Source organism: Aulonocara stuartgranti (assembly GCF_965226115.1).
Source record: "Aulonocara stuartgranti genome assembly, chromosome: 15".
NCBI lineage: Eukaryota > Metazoa > Chordata > Actinopteri > Cichliformes > Cichlidae > Aulonocara > Aulonocara stuartgranti.
The window spans coordinates 23,358,214-23,374,203 of record NC_138951.1 but is presented as its reverse complement, the minus strand read 5'-3'; the positions used below and the strand labels follow the sequence as shown (position 1 = coordinate 23,374,203).

General features: G+C 42.3%; 2 protein-coding genes across 2 annotated transcripts; one reads left to right on the top strand and one right to left on the bottom strand.

Annotated features, from left to right (window-relative positions):
• Positions 1-2,193: 2,193 nt before the first annotated feature.
• Positions 2,194-8,397, bottom strand: rps7 (ribosomal protein S7). The gene is made up of 7 exons (XM_082504673.1): positions 8,316-8,397; positions 7,717-7,802; positions 6,360-6,431; positions 5,588-5,731; positions 4,972-5,036; positions 3,034-3,184; positions 2,194-2,305 (listed from the first exon to the last, which is right to left on the bottom strand). The coding sequence occupies exons 2-7, from the start codon at positions 7,789-7,791 to the stop codon at positions 2,228-2,230; spliced, it is 585 nt and encodes a 194-aa protein (XP_082360799.1). The 5' UTR covers positions 7,792-7,802; positions 8,316-8,397; the 3' UTR covers positions 2,194-2,227.
• A 43-nt stretch (positions 8,398-8,440) lies between these two features.
• On the top strand, positions 8,441-14,767 carry rnaseh1 (ribonuclease H1). Its single transcript, XM_082504672.1, has 8 exons — positions 8,441-8,930; positions 9,886-10,010; positions 11,250-11,444; positions 11,609-11,708; positions 11,850-11,904; positions 12,604-12,688; positions 12,803-12,927; positions 14,439-14,767. Exons 1-8 carry the CDS (start codon positions 8,803-8,805, stop codon positions 14,553-14,555), a joined length of 930 nt encoding a protein of 309 aa, XP_082360798.1. The 5' UTR covers positions 8,441-8,802; the 3' UTR covers positions 14,556-14,767.
• The last annotated feature ends 1,223 nt before the right edge of the window (positions 14,768-15,990 follow it).

Here is a 15,990-nt window from a genome sequence, read left to right as displayed (position 1 = left end):
CTGGGTCTAGGTGCGGCTTGCCGCTCTGGGGCGGGGGTACCTGGACCTGGGATATAGAGTATGTTTGGGGAGAGCGACTGTCTGGGCAGTGTCTATTTGTGTCTGTCTACACGTTGGGTGAGTGTCGAGTATTTGGTTGTGTATATGGGGGTGGGAATGCACGTTTGTGTCCGCGTGTGCCTGTTTGTCTGTGTCTATATGTCAGGTTGGGTCTTAGACTCAACCTCTCTGGGTACATCTCAGGCCCTCCAAAGTACGGAGGCCTATCTCCCCTCACCACACTCCCTGCCGGTGGCTGATGCCCTCAGACGTTGGTGTTTTGGTGGTTCTTGTCGACCTGGGCTGGGTGCTCATGTATGTACCGGCTCACTCCTGGTGGCCGATTGGCGGGGCCTGGCGCCTGTTGGGCCCCTTCCGGGGGGTGGGGTGCCCTCAGGCCTCTGGGCCTGAAGCTCGGTCCTCTCTGGCACAGCTGGCTGCCGGCAGGCACGCCACTGCAACCCCCTCTGGCTTCTGCTCCGTAGCTGCTGGGTGACCTCTTGTTTGGGGCTCTACTCAGCTCTTCCCAGGAGGGTGGCACGGTTCCCCCCCTTTAGTGGTCCTCCTTGGGTCCTCGTACTCTGGGGCCTCTGGATGTCTGGGGCCTGGATCTCCTCCATACCTGCTTCATGCCCTGGGGGACGGGGCTATGGCTCCCCACACTCCCTAGCAGATCGTTACATGGAGAAACCTTTGGAATACATGCATGCTGATCCACACAGGTGTACACACGGGTGTTCACAGACGCGGACTACACCTTTCTTGGCTGCTGCCTCAAAGCACATTGTGCGCTGTCTATCGTGCGTGCTGTACAATATCGTTTTAGTATCTACTGTTATCTACTGCTAGCTAGTTTATTGTGATGGTGTTGTATTTATGATGTTGCTATTTTTTGTTTTTCTCTTGTTTTTTTTTCTCCATACAGGTGATCCAGGTGTTTTGTTTTTCTTTCTTTCTTCCCCCCTTCTCACCGTCTCTTCTCCCCTCCGTTTTTCTTTCTCTCCCTCTTTCTTTCATTCTTTCTCCCTGTCCTATCCCCCAGTCATGTCTGTCCCGTTTGTAGCAACCGAAAATAAAATAAATACATAATTATAATAAAGGTCAATCAAATGGACCAATATGGCAAGGCCATGATGATCCACTTGGTAAAATAAATCCGCTTGGCATCTTTCTTGGTCTTAAGACAACAATTCTGATGGCTAAAGATCCAAACGGGACAACAAAGAGGGGGGGAAAAAAGCTGCTGTGACAAAGAAAAATCTGTCAGCATGAAATCTTTGGACTATAATTACACAAAATAAATGCATAAAATTACAGAAAAAGTTCTGAAAGCTCATTGTCCACACGTTTTGCTTTGTTTAAATTTAATGAAAAAAAAATTCTGTCATTTAATTACTTTGCAGTATGAACGGAGGGAGGTTTTAATCTGTAGGAAAAGCTGTAAAGCTGAAAATACTAAACTCCAAAACCTCTTGTGGTGAGCAACAGATCAAATGGCTTCAAGTGCACATTCAGGCCTGTACGACTCATTTAGACATTGAGCCAAGGCTCTGTAAACATGCACACGTCTGCCATTCAAATACACTTTTTTGAATATAAAACTATATACAAACTAAACTGTAAATGTAATTCAAAGAAACTATTTGTATTTAGTTTTCATAAAAAGCCTTAGTTTAAGTCATTTACGACTACTTGGGAGAACTCAAAGTGTAAGACCTGGACAAGTTTGAAATCTCCTGTCCTCCACAATGAAAAATGGATCAACATAAAAATGGGTGTCATTATTCTTAAATAATAATGAAATGCAGCCAGATGATGCAGATTTTATGTTTTCGCCCGTTCCCCCTCCCGGACAGGCTAGCATTTAAATCTGGGCTCCGATCTGTGTACCTGGCCTGTATCACTACATTCACCGTCTTCGGTCAGCCACCCACCCTTCTTTCCAGTAATGGTATGATCTGAGCTTTTGCGAAAAGTGTGCCAATCAAAATAAAATCCTGCTTGCATGGATTTTCAACAGGGCTGAAGATTTTGCTCCCACATACTGACAGGTTATTAATAATTGACATATCGTTTGAAAAGCTTAATAGTGCTCCGCTGGTCTCCAACGTGCCCTCTGAGAAGGAAATCAAAGACCACAACCTGCAACAGTAGTGACAGTAAACAAATTTTATTTTGTCATCTGCATTTACAGCTGGAATTCTGGGAATTCAAACACGACGTCTTTGCCTGTGAGCTTCTTGTAGACACCAGAGAAGGTCTCCACCTGAATCAGGAAAGAATAAAATCAACGTTAGTTTAACTTAACCTGCCTCTTATTTACCATCACCACTTTTTCTTTACATGATATAAAAAAAACAAAACAGCAACAACCAAGGCTGCAGGACAAACTCCTGTCTGCAGCTGAAGGATTTAAACAGGTCTATTTTTTATGCCAGTATGTTGTACTTAATACAACCCTTGGATTTTGGATTGGACTTTGATCTGTGCATAAAACTCAAAGTAAAGGACAAGTTAAGCCATAAATTCAATTTCTGTTTATGATCAGTCTGTGCACTGCATGGTTTAGCTCCCCAGTAATGGCCCCAAAGGACTCTGGGAAGATGTAGGAATATGCAGGACGCTCGTCCTCACCGGCCAGCAGCCGGGGACAGAGCTTTCTGTCCGACATTGTGGAACGGGACTGTACGTCTCAGCTCAGAGCTACGCTCCCATACGCCACCAGGACAGAGCCAGGAGAGCAACTCTCTGGATGTCCACGTCGGAACAAAAAGGTTTCAGACTTAAAACATCTCCAGAAATTTAACCGAGGGACACGTGCTCCGTCTTATCCTTGTAATAAATCCCGTTTTTGGGAGGTGTTTGGTGTGACAACGTGACTTTTTCCACACCAAACAATCCTTCCACTGATTAATACGTTAAAGACTGACACTTGAAAGCATCGTTATTCGTGTTTCCTGAACATGCAGACGCCTCCGCTGCTTTAAAACTCACTTTGTGTTCGACGTTGTTCTGCTGAGCCTTGTCCAGGTGGACCTTGATGAGCCTGCTGCTGTCCAGTTTCACTCTGATCCTCTTACCCACGATCTCACTGGGGAACACCAGGTCCTCCAAGATGGCGTCATGGACCGCGGTCAGAGTGCGGCTGTAGAATTGGGGGAAAGAAAAAAGGTCATCAATGCTTCATTTCCAACTCCGTTTAGTTTCAGTGTGTGTCCACAGCGAGTTTCCGTGCTTCAGTTCAGTTTGGTTCTTATTGGTTGAAAGCTTTAGGTTCTACTTGAGCTTTTATTACTTCTCTACCCTGGTGGGGTATTTATCGTGGGCAGAAACACTTAATCATGCTGACATCCTGCTCGTGTTAATAACTTCGAGCAACAAGACATTTCTTCCTCCTCAAGTCTGGTTTTTATTTCATTTCATTAAAGTAAAACATTTTCCCCGATAACAGTTTTATGTTACAGCAATAATCTTGGGAGTGAGGCCCTGAAGGTCAACACCTGAGGCTTGGTGTTGATTACAAAGCTTGTCTCCCAAGGGCAGCCATGGGTCCCTGCAGGCCTGCCTCCACTGCACTATGTGTGGCTGCAGACCTGCACGACAACCACAGGCCGATCAACAGGATGCCAGCCTAGACAGCCGCCACCTCAAGCAGACTGGAGGGGTGGCAGACTATGACTTACAGAAGCAACGGGCACCGCTATAGTACCCTAATGAGTTTCACTTCCTCTAAATAAATCTTACTGAGAGTTTTAGTCAGCCTGGTCCGAGCTGAACTTCGGATTACTGTGTTTTACCAAACGGTTGAAAGATTTAGCTCGGATAAACCGGGGACCAATAATCACATCAGTAAAGTTTTCCTTCCAAAGCACCTGCAGCGCCCTTTCAAACATCCAACTTTCAGCAAAAACCGGGACTCTCTTCACAGAAAATAAAAACATTCAGTCACACCTTCTTTGGTTTCTATTAATGATCAGTCTGTGCACTGCATGGTTTAGCTCCCCAGTAATGGCCCCAAAGGACTCTGGGAAGATGTAGGAATATGCAGGACGCTCGTCCTCACCGGCCAGCAGCCGGGGACAGAGCTTTCTCTCCAACGTTGTGGAACGGGACTGTACGTCTCAGCTCAGAGCTACGCTCCCATACGCCACCAGGACAGAGCCAGGAGAGCAACTCTCTGGATGTCCACGTCGGATTAGATTTACAAATGGGTTTATAGCATCATTCTGTCCAGTTAATAAACCTTTCTCCCGTTTTTTTAGAAACACATTTGTAGATTTAAGTTTACAGTTATCCTCACAATCTCTTTTATTTTGAAGGACAGAAATAAATCTTAAGGGTGTTACCTGAAAAAAGATGCTTCAACACAGTATTAACATACATCTTTTAAAAATCATTTATACACAAAGCAATTTCTAAAGCTTAAAGAGAGCACTGCAGATGCATTAACGTCATGTGATGAAAATTAATATCACAAGAACTATTAATTTTCATCACATGCATCTGGTAGCATGCATTGCAACAGTACCTCCACAAGGTGGTGGTAGATCGCAAGTAACCACCACCAGGCTACCCGACGCTGGACTGATAAAAGGGGTCTGAGAAGGTGACAGAAGATCGAACACTTTACAAACCGAGAGAACACTGAAGTTCAGAAAAATGAAAGTAAACTAAGCACAGTGTAAATGTTGCCAGCTAAAGTTCATTATAGTGTTTTTGTATGAGCTCAAAAAAAAAAAAAAGGCTCAAGAGTATTAGTGGAAATGCTCATCACTGCACCATCTTCCCTCCGTTCTTTCACTTGAATCATTGTCAGAGCTGGAAAGTTTCTAACATTAAAGACTCCAGATCCACTTTAACACATTGACCCACTCTTGCGAGTCAGCCGCAGAAATCTGTGATCAGATTTTAAAGCCAACTCTCGGCACTCACCTCCTGGGACGCTTCTGCTTATTCTTCGTGCGGCTTTTCCTGGTGGGTTTGGGCAGAATTCTCCTCTGAAAGTCAGAAATTGTTCAATTAATCTCCAACGAGGAATTGGGCAAACAAAAGCAACTACAGAGCAGCATGAAGGTAACAATCAGGTTCAGGCTGATATTCTTGCTTACATAAAGAGGTTTTATTTCATTATCAGCCTATAAGTTGAACCCTGATTTGAAAAGATGTGCACTGCATGGTTTAGCTCCCCAGTAATGGCCCCAAAGGACTCTGGGAAGATGTAGGAATATGCAGGACGCTCATCCTCACCGGCCGGCAGCCGGGGACAGAGCTTTCTGTCCGACATTGTGGAACGGGACTGTACGTCTCAGCTCAGAGCTACGCTCCCATACGCCACCAGGACAGAGCCAGGAGAGCAACTCTCTGGATGTCCATGTCGGATAAAAGAATCACCGCAACACACAGACACATACCTGAGCTCACGCCTGTTCTTAACAGGGTTATGCATTTTAAGTAATGTTTGCCAGGCATCCAGCTTGAAAGCAAAACGTAATATTTCTGGATATCAAGTAAGTAATCAAACTGACAGTCACAGCGATGGTATCCTCACCTGTGCAATGAAGACCACGTGCTTTCCACTGAACTTCTTCTCCAGCTCCCTCACCAGGCGCACCTGAATCTTCTGGAAGGACTTCAGCTGAGGGACAGGAACGAAGATGATGATGGCTTTCCTGTTTCCACCAACCTCGATTTCCTGAAAAGAATAAAGCAGCAGTCATTTAAGAGCACAGGGGCTCTGAAGTGTGATGTGACGCCACCTGGGCAGGGCAGGAGCTCTCCACGAGGTGCCCAAATCCCAGCTTTGGATCCTTGAAGGAAATTGTCTTAATGTTTCGTAAATCTGTGGCTGTTAAAACTCAGAGGAACATGCATTGAACTCTAGGTTAGTACGAAAGAATTTTAGTAAAACACGACGACTTATAACACCAGTACGTATCAAAAAGTGTGCACTGCATGGTTTAGCTCCCCAGTAATGGCCCTAAAGGACTCTGGGAAGATGTAGGAATATGCAGGACGCTCGTCCTCACCGGCCAGCAGCCGGGGACAGAGCTTTCTCTCCAACGTTGTGGAACGGGACTGTACGTCTCAGCTCAGAGCTACGCTCCCATACGCCACCAGGACAGAGCCAGGAGAGCAACTCTCTGGATGTCCACGTCGGATTAGATTTAAAATGTAGCATAAAGATAAATTAAAGCTTGATTTTGAGTCAGTGAAAAGCAGCAAACACAGCAACAGGCTTGTTAAAACAAAATCTATGTATCAGTTATGTAAATAATTCAATGACACGAAGCTCATGCACACAGGTTCATGTGAACTCTCACCTTTGCTGCAGTGATGTTCAGTTCTCTCAGCTGAGCCTTCAGGTCAGAGTTCATCTCCAGCTCGAGCAGAGCCTGTGGAAAGACCAGTCAAATGAGTAAAGCAAGCACAACCACATCACTCATCCTGACTAGCTCAAACGTTTTCTATTAGCTTCATATTTCTGCTTCTCTCTAAAGGAGAGCCCAATCCCACTGGTGGCAGATTTTCCATGTGGTCATTAAAAGAAACAAAACCATCCCTTTTTAAAATACATTATAAAAAAACTGAAAGTTATTTTGGGAGACTCAATTATCAGCTGCTGCACCAGTAGGTTCTTCATCCTGAAGACAGACTAACAACTCCACCATCTTGGACTCCAACTGGTGACGGTTATGCTCTTGAGCCTCAGTGAGCTTCAGCTGCTGAAGGTTCAGGATTACATCACCTTCCAAGTTACAGGATCTCTCCACAGCAAGGGGAAAGACTTCCATCACCAGCTGCTGTCCAAGACAGCAGAGTTAGAATCTGAGACAGCTGACTGATCGCCATGAGAGCAACCAGGTAAGCTTTAGGGAACACTAGATGAGAAATACCACAGCCGCCTGGTGAGCAGGGTTAAAACATCACTTCAGTTATTGTTAAACTAATCAGTTAAGCCAGGGGTACAGCTTTCTGTCCGACAGTGTGGAACAGAACTATGTTGAGCTTCAGCTGCTGAAGCTCAACATAGCACTCACAGGTGCATTATTTTACTTGCCTTTTCTTTTTTTGAAAGAGAAAACATGACCTGGGTTACTTTTTTTGCTTACTGAACTTAAAATGTATCACCACTATTGCACTGCAATGCTGGTGCTGCTGGTACTTTATTCACCAGACACTTCAAGAAATATGATATAATTTTAAGGCCGCATCACCCCATCAGTCCACCAACCAGTAAGCGGACAAAACCACCAAACAGGGCTGTCCTAATGAAACACTCAGCCTTACAGGATTGAGAAGAACCAGCAGCTGAGACTTTAATGTCAGTCATAATTAAATCACATTAAAGACTCAATCACACACAGCCTTACATTCCTCCAACAGTACAATTCTTGTTTAAATAGTCACTTGGAGACAAGAGAGTTCTGATACTGTACATGAACCCCTGTACACAAAAAAATCAGTACCTTTTTTAAAAATGTAATCTGACATAAAATTGGCCTCATATTAACAGATAGTGCAGTTATGTAATGGCTGACCAATAAATCATATAGTTCTCTTACACCATATTTATTCATGATGCCCTTTACAGTTTTCTCCCCAACGGCCCCCACAGTTACTCATTCAGCTGGACTGAAGCTTCAATAATACATGGATCTGTGATGCCGACTTTCTTACCTGAGAGATCCCAGACTCAAACTCGTCTGGCTTCTCGCCATTAGGCTTCACTATTTTGGCGCTGGTACTGAACATGGCCTTTGTCTCTGCACGGAGAAATAAAAACATTTAGGTTAGACCCACCGGCATCCGAACATATTTAATATCCACCCTTTATTGAAAGCCCAGAGCACCGCTAACCTCCAGGCGTAACACCTCTGAGCTAACCGGGCTACACCACAATAGCACAGGAGATTGATATAACAGCCCAATGGACATAAAACGGCACATACATATTAACTACTTGAATCACAATTAAAAGAGCTGAACATCCGACCCTGAAAATTAACTTAAGCTCTTTTTCCTTCGGTTTTGTGACGGCTAACTGAACACATGCACGGCCTGTTGCTAGCCGCTACTCGCTTGCCGAACTCATTGAGCAGAGCCCCTCTACTATGTCTTATTTAGACATTAAGATGAGCCATCCGATACTGCAAATCACATAATCTAAGCTATCACAGGATTCACTTGCCCTACTGTGTGTAAACCTTGCCATTAAATACATTTAAAGTACATTTTAAAACAGAAAAGCTAGTCCAGAGTAAAATGGCACGACTAACCTCTGTCAACGACGGCCAAGGAAGAGGCCGGAACATCGCGAGAGTTGGATTAATCCAATCGGGAGCGACCTTTTTTTCTATCGCGAGAATTGTAGAAACGCTTGAAGTGATAAGAACTATCGCGTGAGTGTAGTAGAAAACAGTCGGGGAAACTGCAGGCAGATTATTGCTGTGCGTTTAGACTGATTTTTGTTCGATTTTGTTTACTGCAACATTTTCAGATAGGGATATACGGCCAATGAAGAAACTAAGATGACTGCAAGACTTATTAGACTAGTGTTAAATATATATGGAATACTTTTTTGGGCTTTTTCGGGTTTAGCTTTCCCGGACATCTGTACACCTGGCTGCTAATTTGGTCCCATATTTCAAGATTTTATGTCAAACCACGCCTTCCCTACTCAAATCTATTGATATTTGAATGTATCCGAGTTAATATCACGATGCTAGCCACCTTTGTCCCCGTGCAGTGTGTTGGCAGACAGTGATGTTTAGGCTGACTGGTCTTTTCAGAGTTGCATGCAGGACCTTTTGTAGCGCTGCTGACGACATGGCGAAAGGGAAGTTTTTCTACGCAGTTAGGAAAGGACACAAAACGGGAGTCTACACTTCATGGTGAGGCCGGACACAACTCAATGCCTGCACATTTGTTTTTAAGAAAATCAATGTTATTGGCTATTCAAAGTGCATGTTCTTTCAGTGAGAGTGAGTGGATGCCAGCTTCCGTTCAGATGCACGAAGATTTCTTTTTCTCCTTGAGCTACAGTAAAACAACCCAGCGGGTTTAAGATCATATCAATGTTTCCCTGTCAGTACATCCCACACTTTAATTCGGCATGGAAGCATAACATACACGGCTTCGTTTTCTCCGTTTTTCAGGTGGTTAGCCTTCAAACTGTTAAATGTATTTCCGCCATTAATGTGGCTCATTTGTGAGTAGGAGGGCCTAAAATTGATTTATTCTTACATAATGTAGTATGTCTTTGGTTTGTTTATATTACAAATAAATACATATAAAATAAACAACACGCCAGTACCAGACCAGTGAAACTCCACCTTCTGTTAGTGCACAGAAGTTTAACTACACATTTAATCTTTGAGAAAATAAACTTTGGACCTATTGTTACAAGAAGGGAACATTTTTGTTATTGTTTTTCTGTTACTTAATTAGTTTAATGTACCGTAAATGATAGGAAACAGTCAAAAGTTAAAACACAGTTAAAGTCATCCTCCACAGCTGCCCACTGGGCCGGATTGGAGTCTGTCCTAGATATTTTCTCTCATTTCATTTTCATGCTGGAAATTCAGAAATCACTAGTTTCTGAAATATTCAGGCCAGTGTGTCTGCCACCAACAATCACTGCCATGTTCAGTGCCACTTAAATTCTCTTTCTTCCTCACTCCAGTGGCTCAGTTTGAACGTCAGTGGGTCATCTTGACCATGTCTGTGCCTGAATGGATTGAGTTGCAGTTGAAAAGGTGTATCATTAAAGTGTCCGGAGGGGAGAATGAAGACATCTCAAGGTTTTTATTCTCCTGATTTTTTACTTTTTATTTTTTTGTCATTTAGGGACGAGTGTAAGAGCCAAGTGGACAAATTTCCGTCCGCCTCCTTTAAGAAGTTTGCCTCAGAGCGAGATGCCTGGGCATTCGTCAGAGGGATCGAGCCTTCTGCAGTTCCAGACGTGAAGAAAGGTGAATATTTTCTAATTTTATACTCTTCAAATACACACGAGAAACTATAATTACTTGGAGCTGGGATTGAGGCTGAACTCGGAGCATCTTGGTTTGGAAGTGGCCGTCAGTTTGGAATCCAAGAATATGTTAAAACCCTCTACTGCATGACTTTTTATTTTTTGGGGAAAAAAATATTTCTGGGGGAGCTTTAGGGTCCCTTATAATATATCAATCATAAAATTTGACCCCCCCCAAAAAAAAAAAAAACAACAAAACAAAACAAAAAAAACAGATATTGGTTTGTTATTTCAAGGCAACACTGTGCGATAAGGGTAGTCAAATAACAAGTTATTCTATAATACGTTTTATTAGTACAACCAGGATGAACAAATAAATAAACAACAATAAAAAAACTATGTAAACATTTCACAGAACAATAAAACACCAAAATACATCCAACATTTGACCCTAACCCCATGCGTGTACACACACACACACACACACACACACACACACACACACACGTTGTGTTTCCATCACTTTTAGGGATGTTACATTAACTTGCATTCATTTCCTGGAGACTTATCCTGACCCTACCCATCACAAGTCCCTGCCTGAACCTAACTCTAACCCCGACTCAAGCCTTCACCCTAAAATTGAATGATTTACCTTGCAATTGTCCCCATAAAGTAGGCTAGACCTCACAATATGAGTGTAAACAAATTTGTGTTCCCACAACAGTAAGACAGACACACACACACACACACACACACACACACACACACACACACACACACACAGTTACTTTACCAACTGACCCCTGAGCTCCTAAGTGTCCCTCAAACCTGATTCAGGGATCCACTCCTCTACTTCACTGTCACTCCCTGAAAGCTCACTGTCCTCACTTTCTGAGGACAGAAAGTGCACATCCCCTTGGTTTCCTTCCATAAAAGGTTTTTACATCCATGTCCTGTAATTGAAAAGTAGAACAAACAATCAAATATGCTTCTTAACATATTCATGCACATGCAAGTTTTTCTTTTATATACATTTATTTGTGTGAGGCATGAAAATGTGGTTTGTTGCCTCAGGGCAACGCTATGCAGTAGAGGGTTAACCCAGCCACTGTGTCTGTTTGAGGTGGTAATACAGCATGCAGGTCTGGATTCACACAAAGCTCACAGGTGATTTTAAGTGGAGAATCAGGTACTTGCTGCACACTGTTCTTGATGAACTTCTTGTGTTTGTGGCTTTCAGTAACTCAGAGCGTGGAGTCTGATGTCACTCTGCTTCCTAAACGAGGCCCGGAGCCGCTCGAGTACATCCCTCTTGGCAAAAAGAGATGTCACTCGGAGGAGGAGGCGGGGCACCAGCCCAAACGAGTTAAGCCATCAGAAAGCTCGACATCACAAAACTCGTCATCAGAGAGCTCGGACGGATTCACGTACATGGGTGAGATGTGCAAGATTTAATATTAGAGCTCAACTCCATTCAACATGTTATGGGGACAAAATCATGTCATTTACTACATACAGAAATATTTAAATATAAAATGTAGAAAATGGAAGCAATAAAACTTGAACTCCAGTCTGAACTGTTCTGCGTTCTCCGTACAGGTGACGCTGTGGTCGTTTACACCGATGGCTGCTGCTCAAGAAACGGACAGAGCGGCGCACGGGGGGGCATCGGGGTGTACTGGGGATGCAACAACCCACTGTGAGAATATGTGCACGTGCTACAACGAGCATGTTTTAAACAGTTCCTAAAATCTGCTCAGTCTAAACCTCCATAGTGAAAGTCTTAATTGCATAAATGGATGCATCGGTTTCTCACATTTTGTTGCCTCTGGCTTTATAGAAATGTTGCAGAGAGGCTGCAGGGAAGGCAGACCAACCAGCGCGCAGAGATACAAGTAAGATTTACATCTCAGCATGAGAGTTTCTGTCTTAAAAGTCCAGTTTAATGCTCAGTGTTAACTCTGCAGGGCTGCACTTAAACAGTACTTTTTAAATTTTTAACACTAACATGGGGTGATTTTCATTCTGTTGCTTTAGAATCTTTTTAAAGGGACCACCATGACACCCTTTTTTCCTTTTGTGAGATGTTGTGTAGAGAGAAATAAAAGAAGAGCACTTCAATTTGCCACTTATTGTTGTGCTTTAATATATTTTAATGGGAAGTATGTTTTTTTTTTTTTTTTTTGTTTTTTTTTTTGGGTGTCGGGTAAAATCTACCTGACATTAGTGATAGTGTTATAAAACTGCATGTTAGTGTGCTAGGGTTAAAGAGAGGAGAGGCTGAGGCAATTTTAACCAGTTTAAACTACTGAGGGCCAGCATGTAAAGAGGCTTATTAAATGTACAGCAAATACAAAGAAGCGCCACCTGATGGTCATAGAGGGAACAAAACTAAAAATGGCACCATGAGAATGAAGGTTTTAAACTCAACTTCTGAAAAGTTTCCTGAGGGAGCAGATATGTAAATGTACCTATTTATTGGAAAGAATAGCAAGACGCAGGCCTGTAAATGCCTGTTTTTTATTTTATGCTTGGATTTTTCTCTACAAGCTTTAAAGCATAACTAACTGTCGTCTCTGCTCTCGCTGCACCAGGCGGCCTGCAGAGCGCTGGAACAGGCCAAACAGAATAACATCAAGAAACTCGTTTTATACACTGACAGCAAGTTTACGATAAACGGTGAGTCACAAACTCGAGTCATGCTGCAGTCATGTTGCATTACCACTCAGATTTCAGCTTTTGAATTTCCCACTGAATGGGTAAAGGTTTTTCTTTTCTTTTTCCTTCATGCAGGTGTGACCAGCTGGGTGAAGAACTGGAAGCTGAACGGCTGGAGGTTGAAATCTGGAGGTCAGATTACCAACAAAGACGACTTTGTGAAACTGGACAGGCTGAATGGACAGGTGGAGGTGGTCTGGGTAAGTATCAGTGTTTCTTTGCGGACGGGGTCTTTAGATTCATGCAGGTCAGAAGTAAACAATGTTTTTACATTTACCGCAGGAGTCTTTTTGCAGTCAACCGCCCCCTGCTGGGGAGGTGATAAATCTGTCCATGGCCTGAAAAATGGCCACAAGGGGGCACGGAGGGCTCAGTACAGTCAGACAGAGCAAGCAGCCGAACAGCTTTCCTCAGAGGCTAAAACTGTATATATCAAAGGGACAGTTTCAGTGGATTACTTGGATTAAGATGATTATGTTTTGTTTTTTGTTTTCTGAAATCTTATGCTTTTGATAAGCAGATGAAGTGTTACATATCCAAATAATTTTGCTATTTCAAACGTCTTCAAAAAAGAAAAATCTGAGCATTCGGCTGAAGACAGGTTCAGCGTTCCTGTTTCATTTTGTTTGCACATTAGAGTCTTAATTCAGAAAAATATCGTAAATTTTTATTCTTTTAATCAGCTCTGAATGATAAAAATGTTAAATGATAGAAACTCCCTGGTTTGTTAATAAGACTAAGTGTTCGACAAGTACACATTTGATACTAAAATATGCTAATGTTTCTTTCATTAGTACTAATTAAATCTGCTAATTTGCATAAATGTTGAATAAACAACAACATTTTATTCAGACTAGTCTCACAAATGTGTAAAAGGTTCCTGCACTGCGTCACCTTTCTGTTCTTTGGTTAAAAAAAAAAAGTAATTTTATTCCTCTTGCTGCGGGATCATCTGTGTTTTTATTTTAATTGTACGAAGTCAGGCTGGCACAAGGTTGATTGTCACTTAATTTCTGATTCAATTATTCGAATGCTTAAAAATGTAAAATATACGTTAAAATAAGGGTCCACAAATAAATCGTGAATGCCAGAAAGATATTACGAAAGGGTTCAGATTATCGTGAGGGAAGAATTAAACCCCCTCAGTCCAAATTAGGCCCAAAAAAGGTGAATATTCAGATTTTTGAAGGTGAAGCCAGAGAAATTCAGCATTTTCTGCTTGGAAAATTTAACTTAAAATGATGAGCTCATTATTACATTGTTCTCTTCACTTCTGGTGGATTGTTTTGATGTGCAGAAAGTAGTCTGATCTGGAAACGGTGTGACAGGTTCAATTTAAAAGTAACAGTCAGAGAAAAGCATCAGCAGTATTGTTAATGCCTTATCTGATGGATGAACCGGTAATGGTAAAAACCGCCTGTTTGAAGGTCGTACGTATCAGGATGTAATGAAAAATCTTCTGGTCATTTGCAGGTCTTAATGATTTATATGCAACCCGTGATGAGCACCCCATGATTTGGCAGCAATAATTTGAAGTGATCATTTTACTGTGACTGCATTACAGGCCGCAGTAGTAAACAGTCTTAGTGCTGCATAGTACAGCCATATCCAATCATTTGTTTAATGCTCAGTAAGCGTCCAAGTGATTGATTATTAGTTGTTATTTTCATGTTTTTATACTTACTTGTCTGCCCTTCTGGTCCTCCTCCAGATGCACATTCCAGGTCACGCCGGCTACAGAGGCAACGAGGAGGCCGACAGGCTGTCAAGAGAAGGAGCGGCGAAGCCTCTGCAACCAGAGCACAAAGAAAAAGACGAGCACCTTTAAAGAAATCTGCTGCAGGACTGTTTAATGCTCTTTTTCTGGTTCTTTAGCTTTGAAACAAACCTTTGAGAGGTTTGTTTCTTGTCCGTGTCAGTTGTGACTGTACCGAAGCTTGAAGGTTGCAGAGAGTCTGCACGCTCATCCTTTTTCTTTTTTTTTTGTGTTGAATGTAAATTTCGATTTGTTTTGGGTCTGAATAAAGATTTTAAGTTTCACCTGTTGTTTCCTGTGAAGTAGCAAGAAGTGAGAAGACAGTTCTTGAGTCTAAGAAGTTGAGGAAATCAGGTGAGCTCAAAAAGGTCAAGGAGATGGAGACATGTTGATGAGAAACTTGGACGATGTTTTTAGTTTATTCTGTCTCGTTGTAATCCCCGCAGCCTTCCAGCAGGAGGCGCTCCAGGTTATCATTCGAACACAGACAAAGGGCTCCTGAGGATTTGGGGTTTATTTAAGGATCTCCTCGCGAGCTGATTGACACATTTTGATGAACATCGTCCCAAACACGCCAGTGCTTGGGGAATATTGTTTTCAAATCACATGTAAGTAAAGTTTATTACAGTGAAACTGAAATGAGAACGAAGGGGTTTGAGATCAGCGTCTGAATTCTGAAAATCCTGTTTCTCTGTCACAAAATTAAACTGGGAGATGTCTACTCCCAGTCTGACAAACCAGTAATCATTATCACATTATACAGTATTAACTCTCCTTATGGGCAGCTTATCAGAGTAATCCTTGTTTCCTGGACTGAAGATGTACATTTATTTTAGTTTTCTAAAATAAAGTTTTATTGTGAAAAACACCTTCACTACATTAGCAGCAGGTAAATTCCCCTCAGAGGAAACTCTGACATACTGCTGAGGGCAAACACGAAACCTCCTAGAGAGTGAAAGGGACACTGTTCATTAAGAAGTTTTTTTTTATTTAAAAAAGGACATGTTAATTAAATTGAACGCTTAGTCATGCAGGCTCAGTTTAATATGCAGGTTGGTGGCATTTATAAAGGGTAAAAGAAAAGCAAAGATGAAGAAGACAAAAGAACATCATTGATAGAAGCATAATAACATTAAAGGCCACTTGTAAAGCTCACAAGCACAAAAACACACGAACCTGATTAAAAACATGTATAAAACAGTATTTATCTTTAAAGACTTGGACACTGCAGAGACAGACATCACCTTTCAAAACAATTGAGCCATTATTGTAAAAGAAACCGGAATCCTAAATAGGAGCATAAATAATGAAAGGAAGACATCTGTAGAACTAACAGCTGACAAGGAGGAAGGGCAGCACTGTCTCCCTTTATTGCTTAAAATGTACATTCTCAGTTAATCTCCTCACATCTTAGCCTTCCTGTGGTCCACCAGAGAGGAGCAGAGGAGTAAAGCAACAGGCATTTAACTTAATGAGGCATCCTTCTTTCAGAGCCTCATTTTAAACC